General features: G+C 35.5%; 1 protein-coding gene across 1 annotated transcript; it reads right to left on the reverse strand.

The window, feature by feature from the left end:
* Nucleotides 1-232: 232 nt before the first annotated feature.
* On the reverse strand, nt 233-22,365 carry LOC148946092 (uncharacterized). The gene is made up of 3 exons (XM_089097762.1): nt 21,477-22,365; nt 12,280-12,391; nt 233-366 (listed from the first exon to the last, which is right to left on the reverse strand). Exons 1-2 carry the CDS (start codon nt 22,333-22,335, stop codon nt 12,315-12,317), a joined length of 936 nt encoding a protein of 311 aa, XP_088953888.1. The 5' UTR covers nt 22,336-22,365; the 3' UTR covers nt 233-366; nt 12,280-12,314.
* Between the last annotated feature and the right edge of the window lie 607 nt (nt 22,366-22,972).

Here is a 22,972-nt window from a genome sequence, read left to right on the forward strand (position 1 = left end):
TATACCACTTCCGATCTACACACCTATGATGACAAGAAAAAGACAACTGTGGAACTGGTTGTGTTGCTTCGCAACACAAGGAAAGCGATTTGTGGGGCACATGCGTTCTTTTGTCACTTATAAGATTAAAAGACCTTAAACAACAAAAATTTCTTCATTTATTTTAATCCAGCTATCGATAGCTTTTCTGTCTTGTAAATCTGTATTTCTGTGCGCACAATAGAAACTCTAAGCAGCTAATTTAATTTCATAAATACAATATTTTAACAATAAAAGGCACCAATAATGAAGGCACAAAAATGAAGTTTGAAAGTGACTAGATGTCGTGTTGCTCTCGCTGACGCTTCTAAGCTCAAAATTCAAAAACTGAAAAAAGAGAAAGAATTGTAGAATTTCCTTAATTAACTATTAACTTTAGCCTATTACACTTGTAACGTGAATTAAAACATAAACTTTGTTCAAATAATTAATGCTCGAGTTTATATGAAAAATACAGGGTATCTACAGACTAATTCTAGCAAATTATAAAAATGTTTTGTCAGAAAATTGATTGCAGTCCATGCTGAGACACCTTAGAATCATAGAATAATTTATTCTCAGAAAAAAAGCATTGGAAAATTCTGAGAAGTGACTTTTATAAGTCACCCACAGAGTTTAGCTTAATTAGTAATCACATAAGAAAAGCATGTAATTTCTACAAATTTTACTTATTCTGATCGATATTCGTTGGCAGTAAAATTTTTCTAAAAAAAATTTCTTACTAAAAGTTTCTTGGCAATAAAAAAAAATAAAAAACGAATAGGTTCATTTGGTTTATCGACTGGAAAATGTTCGTCATTAAGTTCATGCTTGAGAGTGGCCTACGATGGAATCTACTGCCATCATCTCAGGCGGCTTGGTGCTGCGGTGAGTTGTTAGTATTAGTAGTATAACGAACTCTAAGTAGGGAGTGGCTTTTGCTAATAGTTTTTTTTTTAATAGGATTTTTTTTTTTTTTTTTTTTTTTTTTTTTTTTTTTTTAGGAACTCAGATAACGCTTGGAATGAACATAAGTAAAGTACTTTGACTGAAGCCTTTGAGCCCAAGAGCATCAGAAGCTCCACCAAAACAAATTAACGCTGAAGTATAGTGTTATTATGGGAGGCTTTTGAAACCTCCTGGCTGCTTGTCCCATAACCCGCAAGAAGATGAACGGTATTTAGCCCAAGTCCTATATGATTAAAGTAAATCATGAAATGACACTAAACTTAACGAAGGAGATGTTTCTTTAAACAATCGAGTCAAAAGCAATTATGATCCGATGTAAGTGATTCGACTGCATAAAAAAAAATTTGCAATTTACGAAGACTTGATTCAAGAACTCTTACGGCAGGCATACAAAGTTGTTGGAATGATTCATTATTACTTCTGATGCTAAAATTAGTTCACTTTCTGTTTTGGCCTTTTATCATAACGGAATCTTGCTGCATCAGCTTTTGTCAGTACTATTATTAACCAAAATATTGAAGTCTTACTTGTTATTCTGTGAATTTTGCCGTTATTCCCAAAATTTTTTATCTACATAAAGGAGTCGACTCTCACCTACTCGAAAATTCATCGGGCCACGTATTTTCTTTGAGTTACATATAGTTCGAGCTATAGAGGTAATTGCGCTCAAAATTTGACTTATGAAGGTAACGAGTTATAGAGGTAAGCTGAATGAAAATTCGAGTTACAGAGGTAAACAAGCGATAAACTTACTCCCTACAGACCACTCCAAAGTTAAGATTAACTCTGTTAGGGTTTTATTGACCTTACATATCAATAATTTGCTTTCAAATATCAATAATAAATTTAGTTTGCTAGGGAAAAGACATCTGAACGTTAACGTTAACGATCTCAGATATAAAATTATGCTAAACAAAATTATACTTGTCAAAGTTTACACGTTCCAACCTGTATAACGGGTTTCCGACTAACAAAGGACCGACTCTCTAAAACAAAGGTTAAACTCCCTAATGCCAGTGCAATGTTAATTTTCCAATTCTATGAAAAGAGATCTTGCTCTCTGACCCGACATGTCATCAAAATAAATTTTTCTACAAGAGATCTTTGAAAGATGACCTAAAATTTGGCAGTTTTGTTTTTTCTGAATTAATTCCCAGGAAATAGAAAAAGAAATCCAAATTGAAACTCGGTAGCTTTTTTTGAAAAAGGTCTGGAGCGTAAAAAATGGAAAATTTGAAAAAATTGAAAGTACCTTAAATTAAAAAAATAAGTTAAATTAAATTAAATAAATTAAAAAACTTCAAGATACAGAGGTAAGCTTTGACTAGTGGAGGTAAAGTAAAAACTAAATGACGACTTATCTACTATTTCAAGGTATAGAGGTAACACTTCGACTTACAGAGGTAAAAAATACCCACAAAATTATTTCGAGTTATGCATAGTTTTTGCTTCGACTTAGACAGGTTTTTCCAAGGGGATTGAAAATAATTCCAGATATCGAGGATTTCAAGTTATTGAGGTTCGATTTACCAAGAGCCGTCTGTATTACCACGAAGAGTAAAATTTAGTCCCCCACGAAGAAAATAAAATGTTGAATTACTTTACAATAGAATTTCAGGAATACCTATTTAAAATACCTGTTCATACTTCCCCACCGAAGCTTTTCTTATATTTAATCACAAAGCGTTTTTTTTTTTATGTAAAGTAGAATCGAAAATCAAATATTTTGAACAGAACAACAACCGCTGATTACACATAAAAACTGCTTTTGTAAGCAATGCTTTAGTTAATGAAATGCGGAACATTTCTCCTTTTGCTTACAACTATTGAAACAAGACTAATGAAAACAAGAAACCAATTTACGACTGAACCACTTGAATTTTAAAATTTATTACAAACCTTTTGTTGAATATCACAGAAATGACCCCCAGTCTCCTATGTCTGTCCGCAGTGAAGTCAATATGTCCACTAGCAACCAATGCACTTGCTGGGATAGTGCTATTTGGTCAAATTTGTGAATGCATATTATATTTTTAAAATATCATTTTTCAAGTAATGACCCAGAGGGTTCTATTTCAATTAAGGTGCCGCCCTGTTGATGCCAAATTAACAGCCATGTTTCCAGCCGTTTATGGTGAATTAGCAATGGCGTGTGGAATCGTTTCTCAGGGATGTCGCAGCTCGTTACCAAATGGGTGACAGACAGGCACATGAATGACAAAGGATCTGCTTTGAAAGTCATTCTGAAGTCTGTGTGTGAAATCGACAGAAAAGGCAAGATACAGGTTGTTATTGAATTCAATTTTTTTTTTCTTTGAGTCTCTGGCGCAGATACAAATAATTTTTCTAGGTTTAAATCAGTTTTCCCGATTAAAGAAGACGGGAAACAAGTATGATTAAATGCAGATATTGGTACTTGTCTGTTAAACGGAACACACACAAGAAGTGAAGTTAGGTTAATCCTAATGATATTAAATAAAAAAACAAGTTTTTTAACTGAAAGTAAGGAGCGACATTAAAACTTAAAACGAACAGAAATTATTCTGTATATGAAAGGGGCTGTCCCCTCCTCAACGCCTCGCTATTTACGTTAAAGTTTTTTATTGTTTAAAAAAAATAGAGTTGTGAGAAAGTCAAACTTTAGCGTAAAGAGCGAGGCGTTGAGGGGGGACAGCCCCTTTCATATACAGAATAATTTCTGTTCGTTTTAAGTTTTAATGTCGCTCCTTACTTTCAGTTGAAAAAACTTGTTTTTTACTTTAATTTTTGAACGTTTTTGAATAAATGCAGGTTTTGATCTTGGCTCACCGTACATGAATAATTAAAACCAAATTTTCATATTAATTTACTTTTATTTAGTTAAATGGCTTTCTCGAAACTTGTTTAATTTTATTTACGAACGTTTTCATTAGTAATAAATATACGTAACTTACGAATTAACTTACGTAACGAACTTCTATATTCATACGTTTTTAATACGTTTATTAGGGGGTTCGCCTCCTAGTCAATACCTTGCTCTTTAAGCGAAATTTCGAATTTTGTTCCAATTCTTTAAAAATGACCGCTTAATCACAAAGGCCGTTAATTAGAATAAATAGCTCTTATGAAAGTACTAAAAAATCTTTGGCTTCAAGAGTGAGGTAATGACTAGGGGGTGAACCCAATTATATATGTAATATTTTCTGTTCGTTTAAAGTTTTGATGTTGCTGCTATTGCAGTTGAAAAACTTGTTTTTTATATTTAGTTTCTGATCTTTTTTTTAAATAATGCTGGGAAGTCCGGCGTCCCCTTCATAGCAATGTCCCTTCCCCCATGAAAACTTCCTTCATGGAAAGATCCTCCCACATAACCCCCGACCCCCCCCCCCACGACCCGGAGAAATCTCCCCTGGAAACGTCTGTATACTTACCAATAACCAATACTATATGTTAACGTTGGATAAAGTTCATAACTTTCAGACCTCCCCCTTGGAACTTCGGGGGATTAAGTCATCCTAAAAGACATACTTACAATATTTTCGAACATTCTGAACAAAATGGCGATCTAAAAATTTTGATCAGGTGACTTTGGGAAAAAAATGAGCGTGAGAGGGGGCCTAGTTGCCCTCCATTTTTTTTGGTCACTCAAAAAGAGCACTAGAACTTTTAATTTCCATTCCAATGAGCCCTCCGACGATATTCTAGGACCACTGGGTCGATACGATCACCCCTGGGAAAAAGAAAAAAAAAGAAAAAAAAAATAAACACGCACCCGTGATCTTTCTTCTGGCAAAAAATGCAACATTTCACATTCTTGTAGATAGGAGCTTGAAACTTCTACAGTAGGGTTTTCTGATACGCTGAATATAATGGTGTGATTTTCATTAAGGTTCTATAACTTTTAGGGGGTATTTCCCTCTTTTTTCGAAAATCAGCCAAATTTTCTCAGGCGCCCAACTTTTGATAGGTAGGATTAAACTTGATAAAACTTATATATTTGAAATCAGCATTAAAATTTGATTCTTTTGATGTATCTATTTGTATAAAAATACCGTTTTTTAGAGTTTCGGTTACCATTGAGCCGGGTCGCTCCTTACTTACAGTTCGCTACCACGAACTGTTTGATATACCAAAACATGATGAATAATGTAATACTTTAGAAACAAAATTATGGAAACTACGACAAAGAATTATGGAAAGCAGGCCACACAGAACGCATTATATTAAATACCCAACCTAATTTAACCTAACCCCTAACCACTTCTAAATATTAAATATTAATTGAAATATACCTAGATCTTAGTTTTGTCATTTAAAACAAGCAAATCCCAACCGTTTCTGGAGAGGCAAACCGGTTTTTGTCAGATCTTAGACAGCGTGACTCTTGAATGTGTTCCGTTAACAAGCAAGTACCCATATATATTTTCTATAAAATTTTATATGTGTTGCTCGCAGGGCCGTTCAAAGGGGGGAACTGGGGAAAGCTGCCCCGGGTGCCGTGGCTGGAAGGCGCATCGGCTGGGAGTGCCTTACCTGGGCTCCCCTTTTTTTATTTATGTCTTAGTATCGAGGGGGTGCCGTAATTCGTGCTGTCCCAGGTGCCACCAACCCTAGTAGCGGCTATGGTTGCAGGTCTAGACAGTGATGGATCCAGGGGACACGCTCCCCTAACATTGTCTAAAGTAGTATAATTTTCTTAATTAACGCAAATTTGCGTTATTTAAACCTGCTCCTGACGCAAGTTTATTGGATCAACCTATTTTGTGCTCCCCCTAAAAAAATCTTGGATCCGCCCCTGGGTCTAGAGAGCAGAAAACCTAGCATGGGAAACGTTTTGGTTCTGGAAATTGGGGGATTGAGGGGTCTTGTGCATCGAAACAAAACACCTTTTTGTGTAAAACACACAAAATTTCATATGTATAGCCTACAAATGTCAATAACTTTTGTTTGGTAATATTGTCTCGGAGGGAGGAGGGGTGACCAAAATAGCTTGCATCAGCGTATAAAAACTACAAACGTAAGCAAGGTTAAATTCGAATTCAAGACAGTAATTGGATTTACTTTAAGGGTTGATTAGACCTTCCCTGGAGAAAAAACCCTAAACTATACTAATACGTCTGTTTAATCGGAAAAAAAAAATTGAGTTCAAGCAAAGATCGTACGGTAGCACTAATATCTAGGCCCCCGTCGTCAAGTCCTTGTGATATGTTGTATTGTGATCCATAGGTAACAGTTCGGGAGTCGGGAGCATTACAAGCACTGCTGTCTACTTAATTGAACTCTAATTATGTGATGTCACAACAAAAGCTTTAATGGTAAAATCTAACAAATTTAACTGAGATCTACTGAACTCTTCTTGTGGGTGTTGGGTGACAAGAATGTAGCCCTCTCCTCACTACGGTCCAATTTTGCCTGGACACCCGAGACCCTAAGGACAATCGAGACCAAAACAGGTTAGGTTCTATTGAATGAACTCTGCCAGCTTAAGAATTAGCGTGGCTAGGACACTGGATTTTAGTTCTGACTAGATTTGGTTGAGATTCAAAAACTTTATTCAGTAGATTTACTGATGACAATAGATTAGGTACGTCCCTCCCTCTCCCACACTCACAGACATCCACTGGGTCCCGAACCCTGATAAGAAAACTAGGAAGTTAGAGGCTATCTCTCATTAATTCTGGTTTATATCGAACAGCCTGTTTTGGAAAATGTCCTAATGCCAATATTAGAAATCTTCTCTCCCTGTAAAGATTGGATTCCGTTTGGACTCCTAAATCTAACATGTTGGAATAAGCATTCGTTTTGCACCAAGTTGTATAAGAATATGACAACCCGTTCTTGTATATGTTCTGATTACAAGAATTTTAACCTCCCCCCTCCTACATTACCCAAAAAGGTAGAATTAACCCAGGACCACAAAAAACAAAATAAATAAAGCACTAACTTCTACTTTCGAAATACGCACACAAGTTTTGAAATTATTGCAGTTTTATGGTCTTTAAGAATGGAAGATAAATGAAAGTAATGAGCTATATTAAAACTAAAAATGAAAAAAATATCAAGTATATTAGGGGTATTACCCCCCCCCCCCCCAACAAGCCCCCTCTCTTTACAGTAATCATTAACTAGTGTATAATTGAATTTTTTTATGAATTAGTTTGGTTTTCCACGTATCAGTTTCTCGTGCTGTACACGTTTAGTTTTAGTTGATTTCACCTTTATCGACAGGTCTGGCAGAATTGTGTGTTAAATTTATCTTTTATCATGTCACCCCAGAGTCTATTGAATAATGAGTAAAGAAAATCCTTTTTCAAATCTAAGTAAATAGTGATGTTAAAGCTCAAAATTAACACAAACTATCGTACATAATGAAGGGAGTTGACCCCCTTCAATCCTTCCCTCTTGACATCGCTTATGAAACGGCAGTTTGCTGGAAGAATCTGCATTGTTCTTCTTGTTTCCCAGATTCATTTTTCGCTGGGCAGGTGATTCACAGTATCTACTTAACTGATGTCTATACCAATTATCGGTTTTGACAGTGCGATGACAAATTCCCATTTCTGAGATTGTCCAAAGTGCCAAAGAAAGAGGGGGAACACACAGGGACAGATTAGAGTATCTAATCTCATGAGATTTCGGAAGAGTATTAGACAATCTTTCTCTCGTGTGATTGATATCTTTCACACCGACTTAGCAAACTGTTGCTGATTCATTTATTAATAAAACATTTTAATCTTCTAGAAACTTTCACTGAAAAAAACAAAAAAACATTACTGTTCTGTTTTTAGTGCCAGGGCTATAATAAAATGTAGTGTTATCTATAAAAAAAAAAAAAAACATAAACTTATTACTTGGGGGTGGGGGTACTGTGGAGTGTTTTGACAAATCATTTTGAATAGTAAAATGAGAAATATTCTTAGAAATCCCAATACTAAGAAAAAGAGTGGTGGCATCCATGAACCCTCCCTCTTTTCTTCCTATTTTTTTTTGTCTGTAAACATATGTAAACATATGTATATAAACTTTTATGTTACACTTAAAATATTTCTGTAATAAGAGAGGAGCTATCTCCCCCCACATCAACTATATTACAAGCTTAGTTCAAAGATATTTCCGGAATGAAATGAGGTAAGAGATTATCAATGCTACACCCTCAGTGCCCCTCCCTCTATATGTATCTGGAGTCTCACTTAAAGTTGGAAAATTTTGACAAAAATGGGGTGCATAGGCAGGAAGAAGGGGCATGATGAATAAGGAAGCTGCTGGTTTAGGTTGGGAAGGTATTAATAACAAAATACTAGTCGCTCATTTTATGACTAAACAGTGCAGGGTATCAGTCATACTAGTGTATGCCCCTGTAGACCCAACTGATGAAGATAATTGTAGGTCCCGTGAATTTTACTTACCGCTAGAGGGACAAATAGACAGGCTTCCAGGTAGAAATATGGTATTCTATTAGGGATTTTAATTTCCAGGTCGGTAGCCGTAGAAATAAAGATAGATGATATCCTAGCCTAGGTAAATTTAGTGTATGAGAAGTAAACAGTAATGGTCACAGACTGCTGCAATTTTGTAGATATACTAATCTAGTTATAACCAATACAGTATTTAGTTATAAAATAACATGGTATTCACATAACGGTAAGACACCTCATTGATTATGTTATTGTAAACCGAAGACTGGCAGAATCAATACAAGATACTAGGATAGCCTATATAGGAGTGCTATTATTAATGTTAAAAGTAAAGATCACCATCTAGTATTGTCTAGAGTTAATTCAAAGCTGAGATTTGGCAAGGGTAACTACCTTCCGGGAAGGTATGTCGTTAATAGACTCCAGGGTGAGAATTTGAGAGAAACTTTCCAGGAACAGTTTAATACTAAACTCCAGAGTTTAAAATTTGATAACGTAGAAGATGGAGGGAATAATTTTAGGAAAATAATTTGTGAAGTTGTTGAGGGTGTGTTAGGGAAGTAAGTTAGGAACGCAGCTAGGAATATTGGTGACAAGGCTTTATTTTAAATAGAGAGGAGAAGGGACTTGTACAAGAATTATCTGAGGGATAGATCGTATGAAAATAAGAGGAATGTAAAGAAAGTGGAGAAAGCATTAAAATATGAACTTAGAAGGAGTGAACTTGAGACCATTGACAAAATTGCCGAGTACCTGGAAGATGCAGCTAGACGCATAATAGTAAAATATTGTACTAGCATGTTCATAAACTGAGAGAGAGTAGTCAATATAGACTTGTCCCTGTTAAAGATAGGAACGGGGCCAAAATTAGTGATAAAGGAAAAGTTAAAGAGAGATGGGCAGAACATTTCGAGAATGTGCTAAACCTTGAAAGACTTACAAGAAAAGACAGGGAAAAGAATGAAAAATATTGTGACACTTTGATCTGAAGGAAGATTTATTTTGCGAGGAATAATTAGTGACAGTACTTAACGGATTAAAGAATAGTAACGCTTCAAGTGCTAATAGTGCGGTAAATGAGTTTCTTTAATATGGTGGTTATGATGTTAGAGATAAGTTACTGAAGATTTTGAATACGATTTTTGAAAAGGTGGAAGTACCCAGTGATTTTAGGAAAACTCTAATTCAACCACTCTATAAAAGCGATGATAAGAATTACCTTTATAAATAGAATAAAAGCCTCCAGAAATTTACCTCTATGAAGATTTTCACCCTTAGATTAATAATTAAGAAGTGCCTGAGTCATCAAACCCCTTTAGTCCTCAGTTTATGAGCAAACGTTGAATTTAGCTGATAGAACAGCTATATCCAGGGTCCTATACTTATGTGGTATACCAGATAAATACATTTAAAAGATCTGTACTATGTACGAGAATACCATTGTCGCGGTTAAGATAGGAAATGAGATTAACCATTCTGATGGACTTAGGAGTCCTAAGGAGCTCAAAGAAGGCAATGGGAGTACACGGAATCGAATGGGGAAGTAAAACTCTACTTGACTTAGATTATGCTAATGACTGAAGAATCCTAGATATTAGTGAAATGTTAGCAAAATGAATGAACTTTTAGAGGTTTTGCAAGTTCAGGGGTGCAAGCATAGGTCTGAAAATCAAATCAGTACTAAGAAGACTAAGTCACGAAGACTAGGAATAAGTGAAGGTGAAAAGGTGATGTTGGATAAAGAGAAGATTGACCAAGTGGACAGCTTCACCAACCTAGGTAGTATTATTAGTAAAGACGGTGGGTGCAGTAAAGTAGAATGGCCAAGGCCCAGGGGTTTTTTCACAGTTGAAAAAAGTATGGAAGAATAGGGAGATAAATCTGCGAAGCAAGATTAGAATATTAGGAGCTACACTAATGGCAGTGCTCAAGAAGGGTTCCGAAGCGTGGGCGCTCCATAAAACGGAGGAGGATCTACTAGATGATTTCCAGGGAAATTCCCTCTGTATTATTTTGGGTACCCGAATGACTGACCACATCTCAAACAGTAAGCTGGACGAAAAATGTGGTTCAATCCCGCTCTCTAGGGATATAATTAGAGAATTAGAGAATGGTCGACATGGCTAGGACGTGTTCTGCGCATTAAGGATGACAGATTGCCAGAGATTGTCCTTGTCGGCTAACCGTCTAGGGAAAAACGAAAAGCAAGTGCTCCTCGATTGGGGTGAGAGGATTAGATCACGGATGCGTGTTTATTTGTTTGTTTTTCCCAGGGGTTATCGTATCGACCCAGTGGTCCTAGAATATAGGGAGAGGACTCATTCAAACGGAAATTAAAAGTTCTAGTGCCCTTTTTAAGTGAGCAAAAAGAATGGAGGGCAACTATGCCCCCTCCCACGCTAATTTTTTCTCAAAGTCACCCGATCAAAATTTTGAGATGGCCATTTTCTTCAGCATGGTCGAAAATATAGTAACTATGTCTTTTAGAATGACTTAATCCCCCAAAGTCCCCGGGGGGAGGGCTGAAAGTTATGAACTTTACCCAATGTTTACATATAGTATTTGTTGTTAGGAAGTATACAGATGTTTTCAGGGGGATTTATTCTGGTAGTGGGGGGGGGGGGTCGGAGGGCTATGTTGCAGGATCTTTCCACGGAGGAAGTTTTCATGGGGGAAGGGACATTGCTATGAAGGGGGCGCCGGATTTCCCAGCATTATTTAAAAAAACAATCAGAAATTAAATAAAAAAAACAAGTTTTTCAGCTGAAAGTAAGGATCAACATCAAAACTTAAAACGAACAGAAATTATTACGTATATGATTGGGTTCGCCCTCTAGTCAATACCTCGCTCTGTAAGTCAAAGATTTTTAGTACTTTCATCAGAGCTATTTATTCTAATTAACGGCCTTTGTTATTAAGGGGTCATATTTAAAGAATTGGAACAAAATTCAAGCTTTAGCGTAAAGATCGAGGTATTGACTAGGGAGCGGACCCCCTAAAATACGTATTAAAAATGTATGAATATAGAAGTTCGTTACGCAAGTTAATACGTAAGTTACGTATATTTATTACTAACAAAAATGTTCGTAAATAAAATTAAACAACTTTCGAGAAAGCCATTTAACCAAATAAAAGTAAAATTAATGTGCAAATTTTGTTTTAACTATTCATGTACGGTGAGCCAAAATCAAAACCTGTATTAATTCACATACGCTCAAAAAATTAAATTAAAAACAAGCTTTTTTTAACTGAAAGTAAGGAGCGACATCAAAGCTTAAAACAAACAGAAATTATTCCGTATATGAGAGGGGCTGTCCCCTCCTCAACACCTCGCTCTTTACACTAAAGTTTGACTCTTTCTCACAACTCTATTTGTTAAAACAATAAAAAAAATAGCGTAAAGAGCGAGGCGTTGAGGAGGGGACAGCCCCTTTCATATACGGAATAATTTCTGTTCGTTTTAAGTTTTAATGTTGCTCCTTACTTTCAGTAAAAAAAAACAACTCGTTTTTTTTATTTAATTTCTTGATAAACTGTTATTGATCGTCAATTGGTTATGCCCTCCAGGTCGATACTATGTTCCTAAAAAAGCAATCCCTAGCATGTAGAGACAAAAAAAGAAGCTCAAGTTCACTAAGAATTGGAAGAAAATGATGACACTTTCTGAATAATTTATTGTTTCAACTTCGATAGTTCACTCACTTTGTAGGGAATATTTGGATTGCTCCAAGCCCGGGCGTAGAATTTTATTTTTTCACTTAGGACAAGGTTTATTATTTAAGTTTAATTTCTTCTTTGAACCAACTCTGCTAGAAACAATCCTTTCTTACGCTGGTTCTCACTACCTAGCTATCTAAATTTGGAAATTATGTCTGTAGCCTAGAAACTCAAAACTTACCACAAACGAATTGACGATAAATTTGCATCACAGGCTTACAAAACGTAGCTAGCTGGCGTAGGCACTGACGATTCTCTTTTATAGTAGGTTGGGTAGTTACTATAGCAGTTTTCTGAAAAAAGATGAAAAATAAAGTATATACAAATGTATACACAAAAACTCTTTTTCTATGTTGTTGTTCCTATTTCGTGAAGCTGGAATCCAACATATACTTCATTCTAGTTCTATCTCTCAATACGACAAAATTTGTATTTTTCACACTGTTGTACAAGGTATCCTTGCCCCCTCTTCTAAGAAAAAAGGGTCTAGATTTCAATAGGCTTTGTTTTTAGTCGTAAGGTATGCTTGAACAAGATGTTGGGCAAAAATATGTTATTATGTTGCAATTTTTATATTACAAGAATAGAGGACTTTCCCTCTTTATTTTAGAGTAGATGTTTCGACATGCAATATTTTGGGGCCATTCTGTTTTTCTCAGTTTTTAGCAGTTTTTAAAAAATTCTTAAAATATGGCTATACATTCTGATTATACATACCTTTAGTAGAAATTGATTACTAAAGTCCGCAAATGACTTCACTTTCTTTATATCGTTTCGAGTGTGTTTTATATAATAGACAAGTACCTCTGGTGCAAAGTCTTCGTTTCAAATGCAAATGCCGAACAAATAAATATAAATTGACTATCTCATACGAATATTGTTATTATTTTGCTTACTTTTTGTTGTTGTTTTTTTTGGCTATTTTCTCCCAGGGATTATCAGATTCAGCCAATTGTCCTAGAAAACCGGGAGACGGGCCATTTGACCAGAAATAAATAGTTCTGGTTCTCTTTTTAACTAGCCAAAAGGATTGTGTCTAGGCTAAGTGGCACTTTCTGCCATTTTATGACGCTGAACCATAGTTTTCACCCAAATACAGCAAATCCGTCACAAATCCAAGCTTTCCATAAAAAATTTTGAGGTATCAAATCGATCTGAAATTATTGAAAAACTATATATATATATATATATATATATATATATATATATATATATATATATATATATATATATATATATATATATATATATATATATATATATATATATATATATATATATTATAACTCACAGTTTCAGAGACAGTAGTTCCGTATGGTGGCACTATCGTTCCTAAGAAAGCCGCTTAGATCGTACAAAATAAATGGCTAATCAAGTTGATTTACTTGATGTTTGATACAACTATTTACAGCGATATACAATTTCGCATCAGCTAACAATAAGGAAGGCTCGTGGGTCCATTATATTATGACACCTGATTCCTCAAAAAAGTACTTATTTAAATTTTCTAACTTTTCATAAGTGAAAGATCTTAAGCCGAACTGGCCAGCCATGACAAAAAAAAAAAAAACAAAGAGAAAAAAACAACAAACGAGACTGTGGCCAGTGGAGAAAAAAGAAAAGACAAATGCAAAACAACGCGGATATTTCGCCTGTATCACAAACAAGGCGTCTTCAGCACGATAGACAGAACAAGATTAAAAAAAAAAAAAGTTAAAAATAAAAAACCAATAAAACCACCAAAAAAAAAAAATTATACAATTAGCGCAAACTGATCCACGTAGGGAAAAGATGCTATTATGGAGTTACTTTAGTGAGACAACCAGAGCAACTGAGGAAAAATTAAAAAATTGGAAATTACTTTAACTATGCTGTTGTGAAATAATCCTTTTATTGGCTATTATTGAAGCAATTCGTTTTAGTCTAGCAGGTAAAACAGTCCCCTGGTGATTAATCTTAATTCCCTTATTGACTGTTGATTCACTCTTTAGAAGATTATCATAAATTGGGTCAATATTTAAACTACCGGTGTCTCTATTTATCGAAAGGTTAGCAAACATATGTTTTTAAATTTCAATGGCTTCTCTCGCCCATAGTGTATACCCCTTATCATTTGAAATAGCTAAGGCCTCATCAAATTTTACAAAGTGATCTGGTTGAAACCAAATATGTTCTGTTAAAGCCGAAACAAAAGTTTCTGGAGACTTGCTTAATTGTAGTGTCTTTTCTATTGAATTTCGGTGTTCAACAAACCTTTCAACAAATTGTTGGTGAGAAATCTTGTTCTTTTTCTGTCTATCGTGCTGAAGACGCCTTGTTTGTGATAAAGGCAAAATATCCACGTTGTTTTGCATTTGTCTTTTCTTTTTTCTCCACCGGCCACAGTCTTGTTTGTTGTTGTTTTTTTCTCTTTGTTGGTTTTTTTTTTCATGGCTGGCCAGTTCGGCTTAAGATCTTTCACTTATGGAAAGTTAGATTCATAAAAGTTAGAAGACATGAAAGACTAAAATTTTTACCTAAAGCTAATCCAAGTACACTTAAACGGACCCTGCGTGTTCCATGGTGTAAGTCGCAACAAGTGCCAATTTTTCTTACTCTAGCAACAAAAATTTGCTGGGTAGCACGCAAAATTTGGCCAATTTAGGAACTGACCGTAGTGGCAACCCTGTACACAACACTGCCTCGTGGTATTTCAAATAAACTTAATTAAAAGAACAAAGAAATATTACCGATATAACTTCATCTCCCCCCCCCTCTATCACATAATCGGCTGTTTTTTGCTCGTTTGCTGTTTTTTTTCTCTTTTGTTTTTTTTTAACTTTCCATAAGCGATCAGGTAAATATAAAATAGCGATCGGGGGGGGGGGTCTATAACTAGATCTTTAAGCCGCTTTCATTTCGTTTAAGCCTGAATATAGGTGCTACGGGGCAATACTGTCTTCTTATTGAAGGAGTTTTTGTCTTTGTAATATAAAAGATTTCATTCACATGCTCACCGACACAAAAGGTGGATAGGCGGAGGGGTATATGTAGCGTCATCATTAATTCCCCCAGGAAGAACATTAAATAAGGAGTGATTCGTGCTTACAGTGACCAGAAATCAAAAAAATAATAGTAATGTTTACATTAAGAGAATTGGATTTTTTTTATCTTAATTCCAAAAATAAAACTCTTTGAGTTTAAAGTTGCCCCCAAAAATTTACGACACTGTGAAAATTCGCTCCATTTGCAAAAAAAAAGGGGAAACACTTTTGGAACAATGCTCTTTCATTTCCGAATTGACCTCAGTTTCCTATTCAAATTATTCTGCTTTTTCTTTATATTCAAATGCATTCGAACGGCTTAGGCCCTAGGTCAACTTAAGTGCCAGAGAAATTATGTTAATTCTCAGGCAAATTTTTACTCTACAAATCTAAGACACTATCAATCCATTTACAAGTATTGCATATACAATTTAAAAACATGCAGTAGAGCGTTCATGGGGGCGATAGCCCCTCATCATATCTTGGATGACGTTACAGTACATATCATCATATCTGGGTATGATTTGAAAAACGAGTAGAAGTTAAATAAAAAAAATCAAATAAAATTAAGGAGTGACATTAAAGCTCGAAACAAACAAAAAATCACTAAGTATATGAGAATAAGGGTGCTGCCTCCTTCCTCTAGTTTCACTCTTCACGCTAAAGTTTTATAGTGTTTAAAAAATACTTTTTATCGCAATTCAACGGTCGTCGTTTTTCAGTCGTTCTTAAAGAATTGGAACCAAAAGTTCATACTTAAGTAAAGAGGGAGGGGGATGAGAAGGGGATAGCCACCCATGTTTACGGAATTATATTGTTCGTTTTATGTTTCGCTTCTTACTTTCATTTCAAAAGATACGTGTGTTACACCTTTTCTTGTCAAAAGTTATGTGTTATATCATTTTACACATGAAGATACAGTTTTTGTTAAAAAGTACCTTTTATTTTAAGATTATTCTTTTGTTACTTACTATTTTCTATTTGAAAGTGATTCTCCCTGTTGCTCAAGATAGGATAAAGTTACCCTGCTATACAAGGCTTACGGCTATGGTGATTCCGATAGTGTAATTTTCATTTCGATCTGACACGATTTTTGAGCGGTTTCACGCTAAACTTTTACGATTAAGACTAACGGAAATAACTCCTACCATTCATGAAGCAGCTCCAAATGGCGATTCTTCCATTTTTGGTTGTTGTTTTTCTTTTTTCTTTTTTTTTGTTAAAAGCACATTTTAAGACTTTCGGTTACTATGGGCTGGACTACGCTCTTTACCGGGTTGCATCTGATACTTCGACCATTATTTGAAAAATCTTGTTTTTTACTTAATCAAGAACAAAAGAAAATTCACGCTAAAGCAAGATTCTGTTTTTGGCTCTTTTGTCCAACAGAAAAACAGTATTGACATAAGTTGGGTCAAATACTTGTGAGTAAAAATTCTTATATAGAAGTTCACCTTAAAACTAAACAAAACCCTTGCACGACACCTAGAGCTTTTGAGGACCTACGGCAGTGTGCACTACATTCCGTCACAAAATAGGTATGGCGTTAATGAAAAACGAGAGATTATAATAGTAATATAACATTAGCTTGTTTACAAGGTGTAGCATCATAAATTGAGACTAATTATCAGTTGGATGCCAAGAAATAGAGAACAAAGCTGGTTTTAAGCAGAAACAGCATATTTTCAAATTATATTTTAAAGATGCATCATCATTTTGTTTGAAGAAGAATTCTTCTTGGGGCATATCATCGATGGCAAACAAGCGATGACTGTGAACGAATCACTAAACAAGACCAAAATACTGGTCCCGGAGCACTTTTCTCACTAAAGCCTGCCAAAGGTTGCTGCAACATTTGACGTTGCCCATGGAGGGTATATCTAGCTATTTTTAATTTAATATATTCAAGCGCAAACGTTTTGTGTCGCAGAGGATACAGTAAGGAGATCTTTGTGGAGATCTTATAAATTTTTACTAAAACTTTGCATTTAAAATCAAATAAAAACTGGCCCCTCGGCACAGCAAGGCTTAGTAAAAAAAAAGCTGGTTAAAAATACGTACAATTATTTAAAGGTTTCACGGCAAGCATAACGATTTGGACATAAGTTGTTCGTAGAAAATGGGCGTTCTTTTCTACCTGTTTAAACTAACAGAACAGTTTTTAGTAACAGAATTAATCATGTAAAAGTAAGGATAGGAAATGGCTATTTGTGCCCGTTAGTAAGCCAAGTATGAAAACTGGGTGCCAGGTGACAATAAACAGTCGGACTTATTCAAATTTAACAATTAATTAAACTATTTAAAATTTATCAGGATCAAGTATACCAAAAAAAATAGATTGCATTCAAAACTCCGATTGACTTAGCAAAAGAAGGAGAAGGGAAGGGGATTAGTTTTATCTCCTAAAAATGCCTCAGTGAATTTAATGTGCTAATGTTTAACATTTCAACGCTATATTTCAAGTAATAAGTAACTTCTTGCAACTCTTGATTCAGAATCTCTTACTTTTCTTTCTTGTTCTTGTCCTTCTCTTCATCTTTATTTTCCCAGTGATGACTGTATGAAACCGATTGTCACACAAAGCTAAGTGAGAGTGGGAATTTACATGGGATAAAATGGATAAAATGGGAATTACTACTTTCTGCCTTTTTTTTCTGCAAGACGATAGTTAGGGCCTTGATAGGAAACATCTCAAATCCAAAGGAATTTCTGAGACATCCAGTCGCTCTAGACCTGCGCTTTATATCTCACAGTTTCAAACAGTTCATGGTAACGAACTGTAATTAAGGACCGACCTGGGTCAATAGTAACTAAAACTCTCAGGTTCTCGGTTCTAGAGAGCCTGAGAGATTCATTTACTACTGGCCCGGGACGCTCCTTACTTACTCAGAGCAAACTATCCTCATCTTCGATAAAAGGAGGAACACCCCATAAAAGTCACGGAATCTAAATAAGAGTTGCACCATCAGAATCAGTATTTCAGAGAATCCTATTGTAGAGGTTTCAACCTCCCATCTGCAAAAATGTGGAATTTGTATTTTTTGCCAGATGACAGATAACGGATGTGTGTTTGTTTTGTTTTTTATTGTTTTTTTTTTCGTTGTTCCAAGGGTTGATAATATCGAATCAAAGGCTCTACAAGATCAGACAAGGGCTCATTCAAACATAAATTAAAAGTTCTAGTACCGCTTTTAAATGACCAAAAAGATTGGAGTAAAACTAGCCTCTTTCTCACGCCCCTTTTTTCCCCAAATTCATTCGATCAAAATTTTGAGATAGCCGTTTTGGACGGGAATTTTTCAGGGGGGGGGGTGAGCTTTCCAAAGAAAATTTTACAGGGGGAATTTGCCAGAGTTTTTATAGGCTACTAAATTCTTCTTATTTGTCTTACCTTCTCTTTGGCGACTCAATTTTACATGTTTCGGGAGAATTGCCGGGGAAGATTGTCAGCGGGGTTGCAATTGTTTGGGAGATTTATTGTGAGGGGGCTCAAGCTTTGCAGGATAAATTTTCAGTAGGGGAATTTTCTGTTGGAGCAAATTTCCACGGGTAATTTTTGGCAGAAAATACTTTCCGTTGGAGGGGAAGGGAATTCTTGTAAGAATTTTCCACGGAGAGGGGAACCTGGCACGATTTGAGAAACGACCAGAAACTAAATAAAAAATAAATCTATTTTCAAATGAAAGCAAGCTAATGAGAATTTTTCAAGCGGAATCGTCTGCAGCAAGTGTTCCGGTGGAGGCAAAGATGGAATTTTCCAGGGGGAAGCGACGATGGAGATGTCCGGGGGTGATTGATTCGAGAAAAATTTTTCATGGAGGAATTTTTCATGGGTAGATTTTGAACGGAGAGAGAAGGCGTATTTCTTGGCATTATTTGGAAAATGATCAGATAACAAATAAAAAAAAAAGAAAAAAGAAACCATTCCGTATACAAGGGAAGCCTCCCCTTCCTCACTACCTTACTCTTTACGCCAAAGTTTAATTCTTTGTCTCAATTTTTTCAGAGTGATTCCAGCACAAGAGCCGTTTAAAAGAATGAGAAGCTTTTTTAAAACGCTAAAAAGCATTTATTTATGGAAATTTTTGTATAATTTCCCTTCAGCTTCTAAGGATGGGAGAGGAGGAGATATCCAGAGATCTTTCAGTTAAGGAAGAGTGTATGAACATTTCAATTTTATATACCCAACTGAAATACTTATTTCAAACAAATAAAAACGGGCTGAAATTGGGAATAAATTTCTTTTCCAGATAAAACTAAAACGCAACGCTAAAAACCGACTTTCCATGACGATAAATATCAGTTAAAATTGGGATAAATATTTTTATTAGGCAGTGAATAACAATCAAAAATACTGAAAGTTCGATCACTGTATATATAATTGAAATATCCAGTATATTATAATTGTTTTTTTCACTGTATAGTAAAAGAATTTATTCCTATTTGCACCGTTATTTATTGAGATGAATAAATAAATCTTAAAAAGCGTAAAAATTGAATTGAATATTCAAGTCAAACATAAGACAAACCATTGTTCTAAAGCCTATTGTGTTATTTGCGTTTATTCAAAACTATATGTATCTTGAACAGTGTTCTTTAGTTTTTCAAATCTTGTTATGAATGGAGCTTAACCTAAAATCTAAAATAATGAGTTTTGACAACAATTTATACACTAAAAGAACATACTTTTTTATGGTGATTCCAGATATACCAGACCCATTAAGATTAAAGTTATCAACCAAAAGTAACAATCCTGAGAAAATTTGCCAATTTTGAAAAAAGGGAGGAAACCCCCCAAAACATTTAATTTTCATTAAAATTATAATGAAAATTATTTAATTTAAATCAGCATATCCGAAATCTTCATTGAGAGGTTTTAAGCCACTATCTGATAAAATGTGAAATTTCAAAAAAAAAATTCCGAGAAAAATGATTCCGGATGCTTGTTTAATTGTTCGTTGTTGTTTATTTTCGTCAGGGGCTATCGTATCAAAACAATTGTCTTAGAATATCTGGAGATGAATCATTAGAAATCAAGTTGAAAGTTCTATGGATTTTCTTAAGCACAAACAAATATTGTTCCACAGGAAAGTGACAAAGTCTACCGTTGTGTGACAAAAAACAACCGTTTTGACCAAAAGGGTGCCAAAAAGCAATAGAGGGAAAATTCTGAGACAGTCAATCCATTTAAAACTATCAAAACCCTCTATATTAATTTTTTCAGTTTCAGACAGTAACGCCGCGCGGTGGCGCATTCGTTGCTAAAGATACACCTAATCGATGTATAATAAACGGTTAATATAAAAGTATATTTTAAATCTTCATTTACCCAAGTTCTCTCTCTTATGGATCAATAAAATTATATATAGTGGTGAATAATTGCGCCTCAGCCATTATAGAGGAGTGGTTGTTTTTTTTGTTGGTAAGAGAAGCGTGATTAAAGCATCAAAAAGTGCGCTCAATATAAGACCTTCAGATTCAGAATCTTCATATGAATAAAGGAGATCTTTTGGGGGGAGGGGAAGGAATAAAAATAAATATCCAATTTCTCTTGACTCCTAGCAATCTTTTTATACTATGCTTTTGCCATTGCTGCAGTGGGTGATAGCACCCCCCTTATTGCAGACTTTTTTTCTATGTAAGCTAGAAAATTACCTTCGCATGCCAACCAGCTTAGGGGCGGGGGCATCATGAGTGCCACCATGAAATTTCTTGGAAGGGGAGGCTGGCAGGCAAGTACTACCAGAAGCTTTGTTTTTACAGAGATTAAAATGGTAAAATTTCTCATTTTCCTGTTTATAGACAATGTCTTCTACTGGTGTCTTTTTGGAGTATCCCTAAAAAAAATCGTTCGACGAATCCACCTTAAAAGCTGCGAAAATGACGACTCGATAATTGATTGGTGATGTTTCAGCCCCCCTCTCAATAGATACCTGAGGGATGCATTTTTTTTTAGGGATGAATACTATTCTCGAAGCGTTGCTTTGCCGATACAATTGAATGTAAAAAACGGGGTTCGAAGGAGAGTTACGCCACTTTTATCGGCATAGCTCAGAAGAACGATCTGGGGGCTAATCTACCCCTTGCCTGAAATGCAAAATCTAGCATAAATTGTCAATTCTTCAACTTAAATTTAAGAATGAAGCTTACTTTGGCAGAAGCTCAAGGGAGCCTTGGTCTTTCCCTGACCTTAAAGATATGTAAATAATGCTATTGATATTTTTCATTTTTTGCTTAGAAACGTGATAATCTATTGCTATTACACATGCTTTGCCTCCTCTCTAGGAAGTTTTAATTCAACCTCCTCGGCATTTCTAATTGTATCTTATTTGTACTAATTCCGATTTTTGCTTACCTAATGACATCGCATCCAATCTCTCTGCGGTCGTGGCTATTCCTTCAGATGTTTCATAAGGTAGAATTTCGTTAGGTGGAAGGTCACCTGTAATTTTCGGATATTCATAGGAATAACCGCTCCAGTTATATTCCACTTTTTCTTGCTGAGGCGAACCCGATGAGTAAATATTACCTTGGTCACTTTGAGTAGCGTATTCAGGACAGTTTGTATAAGCAGGAAAAGAGGGATATTGAGGCTGCTGGGACACATAGCAGGGAGGTTGTGAGGACACAATAGCATAGTCAGCGGGTGGTAATACAGAATGTACGTCATATCCAGTCATTGTGGCTACTGGTGGCAACGGTGGGAGAGAATCAGGTGGATTGGGCTGGTAATAGTCAAAGGCTTTTAATGATTGACACTTCCTCCTGAAGCCCCTTGGTCGTCTTCTAAAACTACCCTCTTCAAACATAAACTCACTGGCTGGGTCAATTGTCCAATAATGGCCTTTTCCGGGTCTCCCAAGACCTTTTGGTAGCTTTATAAAGCATTCGTTTAAACTTAAATTATGCCTGACTGAATTTTTCCACCCCTGATAAGAACCGCGAAAAAAGGGGAACCGTTGTTGTAAAAACTGATAAATCTCACTTAGAGTCAATCTCTTTGACGGTGAATTTTGAATTGCCATCACAATCAAAGCAATATATGAATATGGTGGTTTTTCTTGACGTCGAACGCCAGAGTTCTTTTTTGTTTTCACGTCGCTTGCCACAGTGCCATCTTCAGGTTCATTTGTTTCAATCTCTGACCCTCTAGACACTGAAAGAATGCCTCCACTATTTAATCCATTATTTGATTGTCTGTTGAAACTATCCATGTTTATTCCTTCTTCATAGTTCAAACACTCACGACCACCGAAACTTTGGGATTTCATGATTTCCAAAACAATGCTGTAAGACTTTGGAGGATATCTTACAAATTCTTAAAGATGTAAGGCGGAGATTGACCTTATTGGCTGTTAAACATCTGGAAACAGAAAATATGTCCCTCCCTACTGGAAATCTCTCAACCTAGAGTGAAGATTTCCCAGAAAATGTTACCTTGCTTCAGTTTGTACGGAAAGCTAAAGAGCTAATCGCCAAAAGTACCGATTAAACACACAAGTTTTATTGGGTAGATATGGGGGAGGCAGCCCCCTTAGATAACCAGATACGTAGGGGGAAGACTATATTTTAGCCTAAAATACATCCGTTTTTAGACAAATTTCAAGTCATTTTTTTTGTTTTTGGGAGAGGGTCTTGGCCTCTTATATTTTCTTCGATTTTTTGTTTTTTTTTAGTGTCAATAAAATAGTTGTGACTGTAGACTAAATATATGTTACGGTGAATGTACGAAATCAAGCTAATGTCGACATTCACCGGTGGACATACGAAATTCCTTTTTCTCTGCTTCGATTCAATTAGCTTTGCGAGTCATATTTTTCAGTCTTATGCAACCTATGATTGTAAAAGTTA

The sequence above is a fragment of the Artemia sp. Qi Xiang Cuo genome, chromosome 12 (genome assembly GCF_049724085.1).
Source record: "Artemia sp. Qi Xiang Cuo chromosome 12, ASM4972408v1, whole genome shotgun sequence".
In the NCBI taxonomy this organism is placed as follows: Eukaryota; Metazoa; Arthropoda; class Branchiopoda; order Anostraca; family Artemiidae; genus Artemia; species Artemia sp. Qi Xiang Cuo.